The sequence below is a fragment of the Bos indicus genome, chromosome 8 (assembly GCF_029378745.1).
Source record: "Bos indicus isolate NIAB-ARS_2022 breed Sahiwal x Tharparkar chromosome 8, NIAB-ARS_B.indTharparkar_mat_pri_1.0, whole genome shotgun sequence".
Classification (NCBI taxonomy): Eukaryota; Metazoa; Chordata; class Mammalia; order Artiodactyla; family Bovidae; genus Bos; species Bos indicus.
In genome coordinates, this window is record NC_091767.1 from 17,030,738 (window position 1) to 17,045,229 (window position 14,492).

A 14,492-nucleotide genomic window follows, 5' to 3' on the forward strand; every position below is an offset into this window, starting at 1 on the left:
ATTGAGATTTTCTTTAGGTGTAAAATATATATCGAATCTTAGTTTTCAAAAAACTAAGATCATGGCATCTGATCCCATCACTCCATGGCAAACAGATGGGAAAACAATGGAAACAGTGACAGACTTTATTTTCTTGGGCTCTAAAATCACCACAGATGGTGATTGCAGCCATGAAATTAAAAGGCCCTTGCTCCATGGAAGAAAAGTTATCGACAAACCTAGACAAAGTATTAAAAAGCAGAAACATTACTTTGCCAACAAAGGTCCATCTAGTCAAAGCTAGTTTTTCCAGTAGCCATGTATGGATGTATGGAAGGAAATGACAATCCACTCCAGTACTATTGCCTGGAAAATCCCATGGACAGAGGAGCCTGGTAGGCTACAGTCTATGGGGTCGCAAAGAGTTGGACACGACTGAGTGACTGCAGAGTACCAAAGAATTGATGTTTTGAGCTGTGGTGTTGGAGAAGACTCTTGAGAGTCTCTTTGATTTCAAGATTAAACCAGTTAATCCTAAAGGGAATCAATCCTGAATATTCACTAGCAAGACTGCTGAAACTGAAGCTCCAATACTTTGGCCGCCTTATGCAAAGAGCCAATTCCTTAGAAAAGACCCTGGTGCTGGGAAAGACTGAAGGCAGAAGGAGAAGGGAATGACAGAGGATGAGATGTTGGATAAAAGTTCTGAATGTGAAAAGAATGGGAGGAAGATCAATGTGTTTCTGTATTGACAGGATGAAATCCAATGGAGGAAAGGCTAAAGCCATAGGAAGAAGGGGATGAAACACAGAAAATTAAGGAAGATTCAGAAGGAAGTAGTAGAAGGCAGCAGTATAGGAACTAGTCTTAGGAAGAGAGAGGCCTTCTTCAAGAAAAGAAAGACTTAGAAACTATGCTTCTAAGACATATTCTCATGAGAGAGATGCATAGGTGCTTCTTCAAACTCAAAGTCCCACGTCCTTTTAAAGTAGGGATAAAGTCGGATTATTACAAGATAGGATGAGGGGTCTGACGCTCATGGTAGTTGAAATTCCAGTGAGTTTTCCTCACTGAGGTGCAATGTGTTCGTGCTAAATCTCCTTTCGAGTCTTCATTTGGAAATGTCCTTTCTGTTTACATTTCTGAGGCTGTGACCACACTATGTCAAAACATTAGCTTGGTATGGAATTTCAGACAATCAATCCAACATACTCTTTAAAAAATTCTTTTTATCAGGTCATACTTTAATACTTACTGAAGATAAGTAAGAGATATGGCTTGTTGAGGTTACTGTTTAGGGAGGGGGATGGCAGTGCACACTGAGGTCATGAAGTTTCTTAGAAATAAACAGTCTGACAAATCAGAGTATGTGGTAAGGAAAACTTGTCCTGGAAATCTAATCTGTGGTCAAGAAAAAGATACTGGATCACAGAAATTTTGAATGTTTATTTTATGGAAGAGTTTTATCTTTTTTTTGGCTGAAGTAGGGGTATCTTGGAGATAATACAGTGGTGAGAGGTTTTGTAAGAAGTTTGCTTGCCTCCTATTATCTGTATTTCTTTCAATTAGCTGTCTCTTAGGGTCTCTTATGGATACTTCTCATGGTCTAACTGGCTATCTCTATTGTGCCACAGAAAAAGGAAAGAAGGCAACTGGACTTTTACAGCTTCACCAGAGCCCCTTCTCTGACTCTGAAATATTTCTAGCAGGAAGAGGAACTGAGCCAAGGAACACGTTCAAGGCTAGATGTCTCCAGGAAGGTAGGGCCAACTGGCAGTAAATGTCCATTTGGCCTTCTGATAACCACCATGAGCAAGGCACGGGGCTTTTGTGACATTTAAAGCCAAGAGCTCTAGTACACTGCAGAGATTTAGGCTTCATCCATCCATCTACTGTTTGGCACTTTTGTTATTTCCTCCCAAGGGATGCTTGCTTTTCTCTGTAGGCTACATGGGAAGTTAGAGAGGCTGGAAAAGCAATTTTCTCTTCCTCTGCTTCTTAACCATTTCCCCTACTCCTGAGACACAAAGCCCCTGCTTTGTCCTTGGCTGGGGGGGATGGGGTGGTGCTGGTTGGCCTCTAAGGTGGCCCTCCCCCACTCCAGTAAACTGAGGGAAAGTTCATTTTAACAAGAAGCTATTTAAACACTGAGAGAGGCTTTTAAAAATGAACTACAGTTTACTTTGATAAAAAAATTCAGGTTGAGCTTATGGACTACATCAAATACTTTCACCTTCAGCACTGGTGGTGTAGTGGCGAGCATAGTTGCCTTTCAAACAGTTTCACCTTCACGTTAATCAAGACTTCCTTTAGTAGGGTGAATTTATCTGTTGAAAGTGACAACACAGAAATGAGCTAATATTTCAGTTTGGCTAGTCATAGTTCTTTCTTGATCTATACCAAATACAATTCTAATCAATTAAGTTTGCTTTCTTTCATGGTGCCACTATGTTGTTACCATGGTAAAAATACTGTTTTACAAAAAGATTTTGAAATAAAACAGTAATTTTGAAAATCTCATTTTAGTTTTTATATTTTTTCTTGTGAAATGCTTACCTAGTGTTATTTAAGCCTCTTTTAGGTAGAAGACCACTCAATTCTCTGACTCATGCTTCCTCCAAACTCTCTTCTACACTGGACTCTCCAGTGGGTGTTATTTTCCCTCCTATGACACAACTTCTCTTTATGCGTAACCACTCTTGACTTGAAGGAGAATAAAGTTGACCAAGCAGAACAGCCTATTTATCAACTAGGCTATTTATACACACGTTATTCCTATGTCCCTTGAGATTATACAGTTAGTTTCAGAGCAGTAATTCATTACAATATGTTATGAGGAAAGATACTGAGGCAGCAAAATATAATCTATTATCTACTAAAAATAAGCAGTAAGAATTCAGTTCAGTTCAGTTCAGTTCAGTTGCTCAGTCGTGTCCGACTCTTTGCGACCCCATGAATCGCAGCACGCCAGGCCTCCCTGTCCATCACCATCTCCCGGAATTCACTCAGACTCACGTCCATCGAGTCGGTGATGCCATCCAGCCATCTCATCCTCTGTCGTCCCTTTCTCCTCCTGCCCCCAATCCCTCCCAGCATCAGAGTCTTTTCCAATGAGTCAGCTCTTTGCATGAGGTGGCCAAAGTACTGGAGTTTCAGCTTTAGCATCATTCCTTCCAAAGAAATCCCAGGGCTGATCTCCTTCAGAATGGACTGGTTGGATCTCCTTGCAGTCCAAGGGACTCTCAAGAATCTTTTCCAACACCACAGTTCAAAAGCATCAATTCTTCGGTGCTCAGCTTGAATTAACCTTTTGTTATTACAAAGTTATAGTAAGTATTTTAATAGAATTTTTTAAATTATATTTTTTAGCATGAAAACACATTCTGCACTGTGTTCCTAATTAAAACACAAGAAAATTTTTAGTTATAGTGATGAAGGCAGTTTGGTTTACTTAAAACAACTAAAACAAATGTATGTAGTGCACGGTCAGTGTGGATAATGCCAATGATGGCGAGAGTGCAGGCAAGCAAGCATTCCTGCACACTGCTATTCGTGTCATGTTCCTGAGGGCAATTTGTGTCAAAAGGCCTTGGACTCTTGCTTTTGACTCTTTGAGCCAATCCTGTGAGTTAAGCACTATTATTCCATTTTATAGACGAAGAAATGAAACTCAGAGACTAAGTAACTTCCCTAGGTCATATGAAAAGTTAGCAGTGGAGCTGTGGTTCAAACTCAGTTACATAATTCAAAGCTTACGCCTAACCACACCCCACTAACCTCATTCAATACATGGTGTTTGTTTTCAGAAAGTATTCCTATAAATAAAATAATATACAGCAATTTAACATGTTGTTGTACAAGAGTATATAATGACATGAATAAATGTTTGCAAAACTATAAACAGCAAAAGTTTAAGAACAGTATGATCTTAATTTAAAAAATATATATAAATATATAATGAAAAATAGGTATGTATGACATGTATATAGACGCACATCTTAAAAGACTAATGTGATCAGAAGTAATTTTCTTCATTTTATCTGTCGTTCCTAAATTTTCTACCTTTGTATTAAAAGCTGTCTTTTTATTTTTTTTTTTTTTTTTTTTTTTTTTTTTTTTTTTTTTTTTTTTATTCTTCCAATTTTATTTTATTTTTAAACTTTACATAATTGTATTAGTTTTGCCAAATATCAAAATGAATCCACCACAGGTATACATGTGTTCCCCATCCCGAACCCTCCTCCCTCCTCCCTCCCCATACCATCCCTCTGGGCCGTCCCAGTGCACCAGCCCCAAGCATCCAGCATCGTGCATCGAACCTGGACTGGCAACTCGTTTCCTACATGATATTTTACATGTTTCATTGCCATTCTCCCAAATCTTCCCACCCTCTCCCTCTCCCACAGAGTCCATAAGACTGTTCTATACATCAGTGTCTCTTTTTTTAAAGATGCTCAATCTCAGTTCTCAAACTGTGAATCTGCGATTTAAAGACACAACCTGCTTTTATTTTAAAAGGTAGATAAAAATGAAAGATACATTAATTTTAAATTAGATCACCACAGTTCCCTAGTAGTCTGTCAGTTTCTTCTTACTTCAAGTATAAATGTTCTTATTTATTAAGGTTGTTCATGCTGGAATCATATAGCTAAAGGAAACAACTACAGAGAAATTGGGCAGCAAGAGCCCCTGGAGCTTCTCTTAACTGATCTTTCATCTCCAGTGTGAACAGCCTGACTCCACGCTCTAATTCTCTTACCCTGCCTGAATTTTACGCTGTAACACGAAACCAGAATACGGTCCAAACCAGGGACTCCCATTAGTGAAAGAGTATAAAGAACTCATGTTTATTTACTGATAAAGATAATGGTGGGAAAAACAAAGATTTTGCTAACTTTCCGATGTTGATCTTCATTAGTGAGACTATTCAGCATGTTTGTTCAGTCTGCAGCTTCTTTCCATACAACTCACAAGGTGTTATTTTAACAGGAATGAAACTCACTGAGCAATGTGACTGCCTGAGGAAGAGCCGGTTTAAGCAGATAGTAGCCTCCAGGTCTATCCTAGCAGAGAGAATATTCTTGTTGGATTTGTTGAAAAGCTCTGAGAGGAAGGAAGAGACATTAGTAAGAATTTCCCTCAGATAACACATTTTAGTTTAAAGAAATCCTGCTTAATTATGTTCCCCAAATATCATATATGAATAATTTAGAATGGAAGTTGGGAATTTTGCTTTTTTCAAGAAATTTTCAATCTTTTTCTGCCAAACTTCACAATGTTATAATACAAACACACATATATAATGACGAGGCAATTTTCCTCCTATTTTCTCTCTGAGTAAAGACTGGTTAAGTTCTAGCTCAATGATTACAGCAGAGCTGTCTCAACTATCATATGTCCTTCCTACAAGTTCAAGTATTAACTGTATATATGTTTTTAATTTGAATTTTTATTGCATGTCTAACTATTATATGTACATCACAGATAATTTTGAGAAAGTACCAGAAAGTTCAGTGAAGATGAAAAGACCCACAATCCCACTACTCAGAAAAAACTGTAATATTAATAGTATATATTCTTCTTGAACTTATTGCACATTAACATATTAAGGGTTCTGAGCAGACAAGAAGAGAATAATTTACCTTTGTTTAAAATAATGCTTCCCTACAGATGGCTAACAAACACATGAAAAGATGCTCAACATCACTCATTATCAGAGAAATGCAAATCAAAACCACTATGAGGTACCATTTCACACCAGTCAGAATGGCTGCGATCCAAAAGTCTACAAGCAATAAATGCTGGAGAGGGTGTGGAGAAAAGGGAACTCTCTTACACTGTTGGTGGGAATGCAAACTAGTACAGACACTATGGAGACCAGTGTGGAGATTCCTTAAAAAACTGGAAATAGAACTGCCTTATGATCCAGCAATCCCACTGCTGGGCATACACACTGAGGAAACCAGAAGGGAAAGAGACACGTGTACCCCAATGTTCATCGCAGCACTGTTTATAATAGCCAGGACATGGAAGCAACCTAGATGCCCATCAGCAGATGAATGGATAAGAAAGCAGTGGTACGTATACACAATGGAGTATTACTCAGCCATTAAAAAGAATACATTTGAATCAGTTCTAATGAGATGGATGAAACTGGAACCTATTATACAGAGTGAAGTAAGCCAGAAAGAAAAACACCAATACAGTATACTAACGCATATATATGGAATTTAGAAAGATGGTAACAATAACCCTGTGTACGAGACAGCAAAAGAGACACTGATGTATAGATCAGTCTTATGGACTCTGTGGGAGAGGGAGAGGGTGGGGAGATTTGGGAGAATGGCATTGAAACATGTATAATATCATGTATGAAACGAGTCGCCAGTCCAGGTTCGATGCACGATACTGGATGCTTGGGGCTGGTGCACTGGGATGACCCAGAGGGAGGGTATGGGGAGAGAGGAGGGAGGAGGGTTCAGGATGGGGAACACAGGTATACCTGTAGCGGATTCATTTTGATATTTGGCAAAACTAATACAATATTGTAAAGTTTAAAAATAAAATAAAATTTAAAAAAAATAAAATAAAATAATGCTTCCCAAATTCCTTTGACTATGAATCCTTTGATGGTATAACACCTATTAGAAACCTGAAGAACTCAGGATCTAAGGAACATATTTTATGAATGCCACCTTAATGTATGTATCAGTGTGCAGAATCTTCAGCCATACTAGTAATCCCGAGTTAATCAAATTCAACAAGCTTCACCCTTCTACCTAAACTCACACAGAACTAAAATTGAATAATTTAATGATAAATATTTACTTCAGGTAAGGAACATGCATGGGAACTTTCACCATATGTAAACTGTATCTCAATAAAGCCTTTTAAAAAAGAAACTAATATGCTTGTGTTTCATGAAAACTGAGAAGTAGAATAACTTGAGGAATGCAAGATCAGAGCAAAGGAAGGATAGTTTTAAAGAATACTTTATTCTGGGAAAAGTGACTCATTCTTCCCAAAAAAGAGGATACATCTTCAGTTCCATAATGTCTCCCCAGATTGACATGATACATTTCTACCTCTTCCACCTTTTCCTTTCAAATGTGTTGGCAATGCTTATAAATTAATCTACTTAAGTCCTCCTGTAGTACTAAAGAGTGAATGCATACTCCAGAATAAAAATGAACAGCAGCAGCCATAGTCCAAAAGAGTCCACTGTAAATACAACATTTATTTTAAATTTCATGCTTTTCCTAGCAAATACATGTAAGAATTTTTTTAATGCAAAGAGTAAAAATATTAATCCCCAATAAAGAATGTCTTAATTTCACAAAGGAATAACTGACATATAAAAAATGTTACGTATTTACCTGTGATTTCATATGCCTTAAAACATCAAATATATCCTGCTTGAGAAGTAAAACTCAAAACTAAATACCTCCCTTCTATTCTTATTATTTATTTCTAGAAGCAAAAATTGGCAAGGTTGATAAATGCTAAATCAGAATCATACTCCAAGCATGCCTCCTAGGCTTGACATATGAAAAGATGATAGCATTTGCTGCCACAGATGGATTATACCAACTAAATGAATAACAATAGCCACTTTTTGTTTGTTTTATCTCCTGGTTCTTTGAGACATTTTTATCACCTACACAAAAGAAATCTAAATATAAAAGGAGATGATACTTTTTTAATACATAAGATATTTATTAAACTATTATACTATTTAAAGCATCATTCTTCAAAGAGGCCATGAAATTATAACTTTCAAAAATTTTTAGGTAAAACTCGTCAAGGGTAAGCAATTTTTTAATGGCGTGTACAAGGTTTAGCAGCAAGAGAACATTTCTATAGAGACTTGCAGTTGGTTCAGACTCAGTTTCTGCTCATGCTATGCAGAGCATCCACGATGTTTTTATTATACTCTGCAATCTGCTTGGACACATTCTTCATAATCGGCCGGTAATCACTCTCTTGACTCTTGGTTGCTATGACTAATTACATGAGTTAAGAGGGAACAATATCAATACAAATATTAATCTAATTCTGTGATGCAGAAAAGACCCAAATTACACTAGTATTTTTCTTACTGAAAACTGAAGATGGCACAAAAAAGCACAATTAGAATAGTTTTTTAAAAACAAACAGTATTTTAACAGATTAAGCATCAAAACTAAACCTAAAAGGTCTAACCCTAAAAGGCCAGGCCAAACTTGTTTCAAAAAAGTTGACCTATGCTATATAAACATTTTTAGAGTTAATATGTTATTCATCTTTATCTGGTGATAGAACACTTCAATGTTCAGAAGAACCACATCCTTTAGAGTACCACACAGAATTTCAGGCAAGTTTCTAGACGTCACTCTGCTTCAAAATCATCTACTTTATGTCAGATAAAACCAGAGTTCTGGACTTTAACATATTGTGAATACAAATCTGCTTTTAAAATAAACTGCACAACCACTGGGAATAGAGCCTTTAGCATCTCATCTGGAGGGAAGCTGGGTCCACGCTGCCCTGAGAGGATGTTCAGTAGCATCCTAGAGAGCCTATGCAACCAATGAGTTAGAATCTAGTTCTCTAATCAGAGTTGCTCTTGAATAGGTCAAAGAAGGGGCCAGGAGACAACATTTGGGGAAACGTTTCTTACACTCCACAATACCTGTTGTCAGTAGCTGCTTCCATCTATGATTACACAAAAAGATGAGCAAAAAGACTGAACGTAAGTACTATCTTGATAGAAATAAGATGGGACATAAGTAGTATCTTGGTAGATGAGATTGAAGGTCAAATTTCTCATGTGTACACTTGGTTATCCCTCCCTTTGCTTCCCAGATATCTAAGGTACAGCATTATAAATAACAAAAAATGACCATACATACACACATATACATATATATGGTTACATATAATTCTCCCAACAAGTCTATGAGAAGGAAATATTAGCTGTATTTGAGATGATAAAATTGCAGTTTGAACAGTTAAGTAAACTGTTCAAAGTCCATAACCTATACATAGTAGAGTCAATATTTAAAATTAGATTTCCTGACTCTAAAATGAGTACTTAGTCACTATGCCACACTATGGCTTTGTATGGTCTGCTTTCTATTAGTTACTTTAATACACACACACACGCACACACACACACAATTGTAGAATGGAAACTAAGTCTTATTCATTTCCCACATAGTTTAGCCAGTATTTTGTACATATTAGGTATCTGATGTTGAACTGAATATTATTTCAGTCTTTAAAGAAATTCCTAGAGAAAAAAATCCCTCAGTCAAGTTCACTTGCAGTTTTTTAAAGGATACATTCTTTCATCACAAAATTATTTTGCTCATGGTGTTGCCACTTCCTCTCCAAATTTGTAAGCTAAAAACACAAAAGAAAAATGTTCACCAGTGCCCATATTCAAAACAATTATATACTCCTTTGAGATATAAGAAAAAAACCCTCAATTTTAAATCTTTTCAACTCCCGCATTTTACTGAGATAAAGCCACGACAGACAAAAAAGAAATTAGAAAAAGTTAAACAACAGTAAATATAATACTAAATAGGATGTTGAATTCAACAAGTTTACTCTGTTTACTTTAATTGGAACATATTTATTATACCAATGAACATACCAACTGAAAGACAATTTATGATATTTCCCTTTCCTAAAAGAAGTTTAAAAAGAAGAATGGGACATGATAAGAATCTCTCCTTGAAATCTGAAGGTCTAATGCCATGAAAGTACTACATATTCTAACACTGTCAAAGGTTGAGCTATATAGGAGAAACTTCCTTATTTCCAGGGCTAAATTTCCTGTCTAATTTCACAAGCTGTGATAAGAGCAGAGCTGCAGTGTAAAGATTATAAGAGGGCTGGTAAAAAGCTGGCATTCTTACAATAATTTCTGCATCAACAGGAAGCTAATGTGGATATTATATTGATGGTTGCTTCCTCCAAAGACAATTTTACTGTTATAGAATTAAATTGTTTTTCTGATTTAATTAACCTTGTAACTCTGGGTTATGGTCTTTTTAAGATGCACATAGTTTTTTTCCTAAGCAAAGTCTGAAAAATGAAACATTAAAATAATGTTCTGCCTGGATATTTCTAAGAAGTAATAATCATTTAAAAAAATCTGATAATTGAAACAGCATTCATATTTCTTCCTAAACTCAAGTTAAAATTATTCTCAGGGCATAAGTTCAGTATCAGTGTAGCATCTATCCCATTGTTTCCTCCAAAGATAAATCTAGATATTAGGATGAGTCATAACTAATTATATGAACTGTATGTGCTGTGAGTTAATGCTACGAAATCAGATCCAGCTTCCCCTGATAGAACCTTGAAGTTCAGATGGACTTAAGGAAGTAGTCAGCACTTTTTGACAATAAATCTCAAATAACCTTTTGCAAAGTCAAGTACCAAATTTTCCCTTTGTTTCATACAAAGGGGTGGGCTTCTTATTATGTAGCAAACCTCTTAAGTGCTACATGAATATTGGTATAAAAGCAACTCTATGTCATATGGTCAAATTCCTTCTATACATTTATTTATTTCAGTGATATATTTAAACCTTGCCTTTAAACCTCCAAGGATGTCAAGAAGCACACATCTTTTTTTTCCCTACAACTTATTTTACAAGTCTATCATGAGTTCTTTATATTTTCTCCCAAACTGTAAACTGCTTTTCCATTTTCTTGATTGTTTCATTTGCTGTGAAGAATCTTTTTAGTCTGATGGGGACCATTTATTTATTTTTGCCTTGGTTGCTTGTGCTTTTTGGTGTTATAATAAAAACTTGTTGCCAAGACTAACGTCAAGGAGCTTTTTCCCTATGTTTTCTTCTAGGAGCTTTGCAGTTTGTTCCAATATAAATATGTTTAAATGATATCAAATAAATAACCACTCAAAAAATGTCTGTTATGCCATGTTATTTATAGATGTCAAAGCCAGTTTTCAAGAAAATAACTTCAAAAAATAGGGAGGCCAGGATTTGATTCAAACAACTGGGATTCATAAAAGGCAAACCATAATACAGAGAAGCATTGTAAACTGTGATTTATGTTACAAATTCCTGTAAATGGGGTTAAGAATAAGATAATCACTTAATGTGGGAATAAACAAGGTAGCCACGGACTGGCTCTAAGAAACTGTTTGTTAAATGTTTTTCTCTTTAAATCATCTATTCAGTGAAAGAAGAGGGCTGAAAATCCATATGAATTATCAATGCTCTTTCCTATGAACCATAAGACAATGGCCTCATTAACTTTTTCTTAGGTTTTCTTCTCCAGTATCCATTCCAACTCTAAACAGACTAGGATAAATTTGCTATTTACAAGTCTATAAATAGGATTGTATATTATGAAGCAGAGACAGAGTAATTGACTAATAAATTTGAAACATGTAAATTAGTGACTTCTAAGTTTTTGGCAAACTCTGATGAGAGTCCATCCATTTTATGAAGAAAATAAGTTTTATCTTTTTTTAAAAGGTACATACATACAATGAAATAGCTGACATCCTAAAAATATCAAAAAAAGAGCTTGAAAACATTTAAGTAAGCAAATAAATGCTTAAAGACTGTATGCATAGAATGATTTCATTATTTGTAAGAACAATATAATTAAGGGTGTATAACTACAAAGGTAAACTCCAGGAGTTGGTGATGGACAGGGAGGCCTGGCGTGCTACGATTCATGGGGTTGCAGAGTCGGACACTGAGCAACTGAACTGAACTGAACTGCAAAGGAAAAAAGTTTACAAAGATATTATACCAAAATGTTAATGATGACTGTCTTTCATGATCATGACACCACGTGAAGAAAAAACTTAATGCATTTAGCATTAATAAATCATAGCTGCAAATTGTTAACATAGGCTAATTTGATGTGAGAATGACCAACCTTTATCAGACCATAATAACTGATTTTGTATATGACACGCATGCTTCATTTAATCCACCAAAAAATACTTATTGAACACTTATCATATGCCAACCACTAACACAGTGCTGGGGAGAAAGTGAGTGACAGAGACAAGGCTTCTGCCCTTCAATCTAGAAGACCTCAGACCTTGTTTAGGTAATTATCAGTAGGATGAATGATATGGAAAAGGGGTTTGCCTTTGCATCCTGAGTAAATCATCATAAATGTAAATAAAGAACTTCAAGAATAGGACTGCTCTTCATAGCATTATTTGAACAGTTTTAAAATGAGAAATAACCAAAATGTCTAACAATTTGCTATGCTGCTGCTAAGTCGCTTCAGTCGTGTCCGACTCTGTGCAACCCCATAGACAGCAGCCTACCAGGCTCCCCTGTCCTTGGGATTCTCCAGGCAAGAACACTGGAGTGGGTTGCCATTTCCTTCTCCAATGCATGAAAGTGAAAAATGAAAGTGAAGTTGCTCAGTCGTGTCCGATTCTAGCAACCCCAAGGACTGCAGCCCACCAGGCTCCTCCGTCCATGGGATTTTCCAGGAAAAAGTACTGGAGTGGGGTGCCATTGCCTTCTCCGGCAATTTGCTGTATCCATATAAATATTATATAGAATCGTATTTAAAAAAAAAAATCTACTGACAAGGGAAAGTATAGTTAATGATGAAAAACAAGTTTCCAAATAATAGGTACAATATAGTACCATTTCTATAAATATACAGAAATAATGTATACTTATGTGTATGTATAAAGTGAATATATTCATACCACATACATATAGACTACAAATATCTATCCACATATGCATAAAATCATCTCTTCTGGGTGGTGGGATACTAGTCATTATGGCTCATTTTCATTATCTGTGGCATTGATGTATTAGCAATGTTTCTGAATTAAAAACACTTTACTTTTGATATTTTTAAAAGCTATTATCATAATGACTGTTCCCAGAATAGTGCCAAGCCTAGAGCTGGCCTTCGATATAGGTTTAGAGAAGGCAGGAGTAAACTCATTCTGAGTGGAGACTGTATACAATCTAGCTATCTTCAAAGCCAGAAAATCTGGTAGGTAAACAAAGCAGATTAAAAAAAAGGAATGGGTTGCTTTGCGGGTGAAAATACAGATTAAGAGAACATGCCAGATAATCTAAAAATAGAAATGAATTTCAATCTTTTTTTTTCTTTTTTACCTGAGAATGTGTCTCGTTTTCTTGCAGTTGTGTTTTTAGTGTCTCCCATTCTGTGTTTAGTTTCTCCATTATTTTTTTAAAGGCATTTCTGCGAGTTGATAATACTGTTTTCTCCTGATGTAATTTCTACATAGATCCAAATGGAAGTAAATTAAAGGCTTTAGCAGGTATCTAGTAAATCAATTAAAATAGCATTTGACTTAAATAATTTCAATAATATTCTAATAAAATCCTACCAAGGCTAGAAAACCTGTTTGTAAAAATATTCTTCTAACTATAATAAGCTAAATTGTGTTGTTGTTGTTTAGTCTCTAAGTTGTGTTCACTCTTGCAACCCCATAAACTGTTGCCCACAAGGCTTTTCTGTCCATGGGATTTCCAGGCAAGAATACTGGAGTGGGTTTCCATTTCCTTCTCCAGGGGATCTTTCCAACCCAGGGATCAAACCTGAGTCTGGTGGATCCTGGCCGGTGGATTCTCTAACTGCTGCGTCACTGGGGAAGTCTATAATAAGCCAAATTAACATTAACAATATAAATAATAACTTATTAGGGCTGACTTATGTGTTTGTACTCCACCAGGTTTACTTTAAGTTAATGTAAATGGCAAAGAAAAGCCACTGAGAAGTCTTAAGTAGAGAAATATCATAATCAAATTTGCATTTAACAAAGTTTATATTTGTTGAAGGGCTTCCCAGGTAATGAAGTGGTAAAGAACCTGCCTGCCAATGCAGGAGATGAAAGAGATGCAACTTTGATCTCTGGGTTGGGAAGATCCCCTGGAGTAGGAAATGGCAACCTGTTCCAGTATTCTTACTTACAAAATTCCATAGACAGAGGAGCCTGCTGGTCTATAATCCATGGGGTCTCAAAGAGTCAGTAATGACTGAGGACACAATTATTATATTTGTTGAAGTACTCTATCCCTTGCTTTTCAATTTTTGTCTTTTGTTTTGAAATTCACTCTAAATTCCTACTTTGTATATAAACATCTTTATTTTTTCCTTATATATCAAGTAATCAACTGAAAATAAACTTACGAAGTTTTAAAAACATATATTATTAAATTTAATCAAGAAAAACAATTTGAATTACAATTTCATAGCATTGTTACCATTTACCTTTTTCTTTTCTTCACCTGATGATTTTAAAGCTGCCAAATCATTATATGTCTCTAGATCAGTTATCATTTGCTTAATTTTATTTTTTAGAGACTGTTGTTCCTCAGTCATTTTACTTTCTAGAAGGTCCATTTTTTGTAGATCCAACTGTAGCCTCTGACTGTCTGAAATGTAGGAAAATTCAAAGGCCATACTTAGTTGAAACTTTAGTTCTTTCACAAAAGGAAATTAAATCACTAAACATCATGGTTTACAAGA

The 14,492-nt window shown here is 35.7% G+C and overlaps 1 protein-coding gene and 1 long non-coding RNA gene across 4 annotated transcripts in view; both read right to left on the bottom strand.

The window, feature by feature from the left end:
• Positions 1–1,202: 1,202 nt before the first annotated feature.
• LOC139184432 (uncharacterized) lies at positions 1,203–6,019 on the bottom strand. The gene is made up of 2 exons (XR_011567925.1): positions 4,982–6,019; positions 1,203–3,286 (listed from the first exon to the last, which is right to left on the bottom strand). It is a non-coding gene; the product is annotated as an uncharacterized lncRNA (long non-coding RNA).
• A 936-nt stretch (positions 6,020–6,955) lies between these two features.
• Positions 6,956–14,492, bottom strand: part of IFT74 (intraflagellar transport 74) — a 93,396-nt gene continuing 85,859 nt past the window's right edge. For all 3 annotated transcript variants that reach the window (XM_070794188.1, XM_019965864.2, XM_070794189.1), the window contains 4 exons: positions 14,235–14,398; positions 13,115–13,240; positions 9,303–9,363; positions 6,956–7,982 (listed from right to left, as the gene is read on the bottom strand). In XM_070794188.1, coding sequence (XP_070650289.1) covers positions 7,864–7,982; positions 9,303–9,363; positions 13,115–13,240; positions 14,235–14,398 — 470 coding nt within the window. In that variant the 3' untranslated portion in view covers positions 6,956–7,863. The remainder of the gene's footprint in view (positions 7,983–9,302; positions 9,364–13,114; positions 13,241–14,234; positions 14,399–14,492) is intronic.